Genomic DNA, 5950 nt, shown 5'->3' with positions numbered 1-5950 from the left:
ACATGCCGACACAGGTGTCCATGCATCCACGGGCATGCATGCACACACAGGCAGGCCATGCACACACAGGCAGGCCATGCACACACAGGCAGGCCATGCACACACAGGCATGCATGCACACACAGGCATGCATGCACACACCTTATCTGCGACTGCTTGGAAAAGTGGTTCTCTGATTCTGAAGCTTCCTTCCAAGTGGGAATGTGTTGCAGTGAAAGCAACATAGTAAACATTTTCCAGTGGTGACAGGTAGTAAACAGGATTGAGCGAGTGATTTAGCACTGTGTGAATTTTCCAACGAACATAGGAAAAGCACTCAGTATTACTACTAATAAAAAATACCAATCCAAACTGCGGTGAAGTACCATCTCAGCTCACCTAGAATGACTACTACCTAAAGGACAAAAAAATAACAAATGCTGGTGACGCAGGGTAGGGGGACTCTTCCTCACATTTGCTGGAAATGTAAATTAGTACAACCATTATGCAAAACAGCATGGAGATTCCTCAAAACACTGAAAGCAGAACTGTCATCTAAGTCCCAATTCCAGTACTAGGCATATGTCCAGAGGAAAAGAAATTGGCGCATTGCAAAGATACCCGCTCCCCAATGTTTACTTCAACGCTATTCACAATACCCACGACCTAGAATCGATGTTAGTGTCCATCAACAGGTAAAAGAATTTTAAAAAGTGGTGTGTATACAGAGGTGTATGTGTTTATGCACACTGTTAATACTATTTAGCTATTAAAGAGAATGAAATTCTAGGGCTGGCAGGTGGTGTGGTGGTTAAGGTGCTGGACTCCCACATAGCCGACCATGGTCCGAGTCTTGGACCTGGAGGCTTGTGTTCTCTCAGTCTCTCAGTCTCCCTCTGGTCGAATGAAAAACTACTAATAATAGGAGCCAGCAGATCGTGTAGCAGTTGTCACTGGACTCCCACATGGCCGACCATGGTTCGAATCCTGGATCTTGTAGCTTGAAAATCATGCTGGGCATATTTGTGTGCATGCCCAAGATCTTGGAAGGAGAATGGAGAAGGGATTGCAGCGTGGTCTTCTCCCCTGGGGGGTGTTTCTCACTTTCCCTCTCTCTCTCTCTCTCTCTCTAGCAAGCACACATGCACTACAGCAAAAACCTCTAAAATAACAAATAATACTAATAATTAAAAAAAAGGGTACATGTTCTTCCAAAGATGTCCAACTAATGAAGGTGTTATTAAAAAAAATTGGGTTGTTGGGAAGACCATGATACATTTTTGTATAAAAAAAATAGAAAAATATGTCATCCCTTTCCTGATGACCTAGTAGTAGCTGGGGCCAGGAAGTGGTGTGGTGGTGAAGACGTTGGACTCCCACATGGACGACCATGGTGGAGTTCTGGATCCGGCTGTTTGCTTTCTCTCTGTTTCTCTCTGGTCACATTAAAAATAATAATGACCAATAAGGTTAAATACATAACTATATTTTCTTTTTTAAAAAAGAAAATATAGTAGTCTCCCTTTATCCATGGTTTTGCTTTCTGCAGTTTTTGTTAATGATCAACTGAGGTCTGAAAATAGGTGAGTGCAATACAATAAGATATTTTGAGAGACCATGTGTACAATATATTAATATGTATATCCTATATATATATTAATATATATTTCATTTATATATATATTTATAGTGAAATCATTTTTTTAGTACTTGACAAAATACTGCATAAAATGAAAACTTTCGCCATTATACAAAAATAGGTCTCTACAAGTGACAGTGTCTGTCCTTATCACCGGTGGCAGATGTACTGTGCAGACACAGGTAAGTTCAGTAGCCTTATGCGAAAGTGCAGGGCAGCTCGCACTACAATTCAGTGTGTAACTGCTCAATCTCACTATTCATTGTTGTGGGTCTTTTGCTGTGTCTATTGATAGGTTGAGCTTTATCACAGATCCTTATGTACAGGAAAAAAGCGTAGCCCATATAGGGTTTGGTACTGTCGTGGTTTAAGGCATCCACAGGGTGCTTTGGAACATTTTCTCCCGTGGGTAAGTGTATTGAAAGTGTAATTATTCATTACATTAACACCAACTCCTATAACAAATTACCTTCTTTGATTTCTCCCTTATTTTATTTCACTTATAGAAGCAATTCTTTTAGGTTATAGACTTGTTTATCCCAACGTCAGACTCCACAGAGAAAAACACCTGTTCTCTGTCTCGTGGGGTGGCATGGCGCCCAGAAGCAGTGCGGGCAATTCAACTGTACCTTAAGCTTGTTCCCCTAAGAACCATTTTTTCCCCTTATTTTATTTTGGGGGCCAGCAGGTGGCATGGTGGTTAAGGTGCTGGACACTCCCACATGGCTGACCATGGTTCGAGTTCTGGACCTGGTGGCTTGCTTTCTCACTTTCCTTCTCTCTCTCTGTGTCTCTCTCTGGTCAAATTTAAAATAAATGAATGAATAAATAAAATTAAATAAGAGAATTATTTTATTTCATTTGTTTTCATCATTATTACTTGTTTAATTTGACCAGAGAGAGACAGAGTGAGAAAAGGAAAGTAAGAAAGCAAGCCTCCGGGTCTGGGACTCGAACCACAGTCAATCATGTGGAAGCCCAGTGCTTTAACCACCACACCTCCTGCTGGTCCCCCCCTTTTAAAATGTCATCTACAAGATTTATGAGAACTTGGAAAACAAGAGTTTACTGGGAGAAAAAGGAAGTATATAGCTACAGGCTTGGCCATAATTGACATATTCAATAATAATGAGAAAGATGATTGCATCTGCGGCAGTACTTGGCTTCTTTCTTTTGAGATTTTTTGAATACCTATCAGATACTTCCTCTAATCAGGAGGAAGTAACACCATAAGAGTCCTAGTCTCTCTTAAAGAGATGCTAATACCATCATGGAGGCTCCACTCTCATGACCTAATTTAAATTTAAGTTTCACCTCAAGTCTTCACCTCCAGGTATGTGGTATGTCGCGTTGAGGGTTAGGGCTTCCACAGTGGAATTTCGTCCTTAATGTCCCAGACATTTAGTCCTTACCGGTGGTGAGGAGGGACGGTGTAAGGAATAACTGGCCCTGACACTGCATGTCTTCTTCGGTTTTCTGCATCTTTCTTACCTTTCTACATCATCTTTCATTTCTCTCCAGAAACAGCTCAAAGATTTCTGCAGCAAGGAGTTTTACTGGATTGGTCTGAGGAACAACTTTGGCTGGAGGTGGGAAGATGGGTCAGCTTTCAACTCCTCAAGGTAATGAACTTCCAAGGAATACAACAACAAAACGAGACAGCAAGGGAGAGAGAAAATGATCAATTATGTTGCTTGGGAAATGAATTAAGGATAGCAGATGGAGGGGAGAGGGAAGGTGAAGAGAGGAGCTAGGCAACAGTGGGGAAGGGGAAGAAAAGGATGACATTATAAAGAAGCTAACCGGCAACTTTCATTCCTCTGTTCTGTGAGATTAGAGGCCTGACTAGAGAGAAAGAATTTGCTCAGTTTTTAGCCCTTTATGCCTTTCAACTCCTTTTCTATTTTTAAAAAAATAATTCTTTTGTATTTAACTTTGTTTACTTATTTCTTTTAATTTGACTAGAGAGGGACAGAGAGAGAGAGAGAGAGAGAGAGAGAAAGCCAGTCACTAGGTCTGAGACTTGAACCCTGTGGCCATGTGGGAGTCCAGAGCCCTTAACTACCACACTACCTGCTGGCCCCAAACTCCTTTACTATTCCTATCACCTTAAGTGACTGACTTTTCTCATTTCTTACAGGATTATGTCTAATAGCTTGGTACAGAAGTGTGGTGCCATCAACAGAGATCGTCTCCAAGCGTCTAGTTGTGAAGCTGTTTTACGATGGATCTGCAAGAAGGTTAGACATTGATGGAGGCCTTCCTGAGCCTCAGATCTGTTATATATTTCTAAAAAGGCTGACGACGCTGTTCGAGTCCCAGATGCAGCAGCTTGAAAAACACGGGCACGTTGTGTGCATGCCCAAAGTCCTGAGAAGAGAATGGAGAAAGGATTGTGGTGTGGCCATTCCCACTGGGGTGCCTTCTCATTTTCTTTCTCTCTTAAGTTGTCTCTCTCCTGTGAGTACATGTGCCCTATAACAAATTAAAAAAGAAAGGAAGGAAGGAAGGAAGGAAAAAAAGCAGAAAGAAAGAGAGAAGGAAGGAAAAAAAGGAAGAAACGAGAGAAAACTGGCCCCATAGTGAGCAGACATGGAACTTACTAAGACTTGATATTTGATGTTATCCTAATCAGCCTCCTAGGGACTGATGCTTAACTGCTGCAGTCTCTTCCAGAGAATTCAGGCTTTACGTTAACAGTGCAGGGAGCAGATCTAGGCCTACTTGTGAAAGTTTGTTTTCAGTATTTCTCACTCTCACAACTAACAGTGCCCCCCTCATACTCACTTATCTCTGTTGAAAATACATGTTTTCTGGGGATCAGCAGGTGGTGTGGTGGTTAAGGTGCTGGACACTCCCATATGGCTGACCACGGTTCAAGTCCCAGACCTTTTGGTTTACTTTCTCACTTTTTTTTTTTTTCTTTCTCTCTCTCTAGTCAAATTAAAAAAAAAAGAATGAATAAATAAAATTTTTTTAAAAAGAAAATATATGTTTTCTATTGGGTCATCAGGAAAGTCATGACACATTTTTGCATAGAAAAACAGAAACATACGTCATGACTTTCCCAATGACCTAATATGTTATATTTTAAGGTAATCTGATGAAATCTGTGCAAATAGATGCTACTACTATTGTACTGGAGGGATTTCATGTGTACCTAAAGGGCTAACATGTTATTTCCCCCTGATCATGTATGCTCATCCCAACACTGAGTGGCCCTTTGCAGATAAAACTTTTCTTGTCCAGGAAAATGGTAACAGTAAGAATGAGTGTGGAAAGTGGATGAGGGCGGGGTGGTGTCTTCCGCTTCTCAGCTCTTCGCACTTACAATGACCCGGACTTGACTGAGTTTGGTTTTTCTGAGTACGCATGGATGTGGTCGAATAAGCAAATGTGTGGGTATATCCTTCAGTACTCTGACTGTGTGATTTGCATGTGAAGTTCATGATTGTGGTCAATCTGATAAGGCGTTTTCATAGAGAAATGTTTACAGAAGCAGTTTGTGTGACTGGGTCCCCACTAATGCCTCAATACTGACAAAACATTTATTATTTTATCCTTAGTAGAGTTTGGACAGAGATAATTAGAGAGAGTGCTGTTTAAAGATCTAGGAGGCAGTAATGAACACAATTCTGTAGAGCTAGCACTGGATGGTAATCTGTTTGTTTTTTATCTTTTATAGTTTTTTTATACATCATTTTATTTAACTTTATTTATTTATTTTAATTTGACTAGAGAGGGACAGAGTGAGAGAGAGAGGGAAAGTGAGAGAGCAAGCCCCAGGTTTGGGACTTGAACCATGGTCGGATATGTGGAGCCCAGAGCCCTTAACCACCATGGTACTTGCAGGCCCCAAGTTTTTATTTATTTTTTATTTATTTATTTTTTTCTTTGAAAGATTTTTTTGCTAGTAGGTGCATGCGCTCGCCAGAAAAACAAAGAGAGACAGAGAGACAGAAAGCAAGAAATCACCCCCACCCCCACAGGGGATGGCCACGCCGCATTCCCTTCTCCATTCTCCTTTTGGGATTTTGGGCAAGCATGCTCATACACCTGGCATGAAGTTTTAAGTTGTCAAGTCTGGGACTTGAACCACAATTGACTATGTGGGAGTCCGCGATGTAATCGTTAAGCTATCTGCTGATCCCTACAGTTTTTTTTTTTTTTTTTTTTTTTAAAAAACCAAATTGGGGCCCCACATTTGGTGGCTATGTCTCTGGACTCTCATGTAGTCAACTGTGATTCGGGTCCCAGACCTGGTGGCTTAAACTCATGCTGGGCGCATTTGCATGCACGCCCAAATTCCAAAAGGAGAATGGAGGAGAAGGG

General features: G+C 41.2%; 1 protein-coding gene across 1 annotated transcript in view; it reads left to right on the top strand.

Moving 5' to 3' along the window:
• KLRG1 (killer cell lectin like receptor G1) overlaps nucleotides 1-3992 on the top strand; it is a 31773-nt gene extending 27781 nt beyond the window's left edge. The window contains exons 4-5 of the mRNA XM_006164871.2: nucleotides 3140-3240; nucleotides 3759-3992. Coding sequence (XP_006164933.2) covers nucleotides 3140-3240; nucleotides 3759-3870 — 213 coding nt within the window. The 3' untranslated portion in view covers nucleotides 3871-3992. The remainder of the gene's footprint in view (nucleotides 1-3139; nucleotides 3241-3758) is intronic.
• Nucleotides 3993-5950: the final 1958 nt, after the last annotated feature.

Source organism: Tupaia chinensis, unplaced genomic scaffold (genome assembly GCF_000334495.1).
Source record: "Tupaia chinensis unplaced genomic scaffold, TupChi_1.0 Scaffold143747_1, whole genome shotgun sequence".
Lineage (NCBI taxonomy): Eukaryota > Metazoa > Chordata > Mammalia > Scandentia > Tupaiidae > Tupaia > Tupaia belangeri.
Note: the sequence above shows the minus strand (reverse complement) of the source record. Positions and strands in the feature narration are given on the sequence as shown.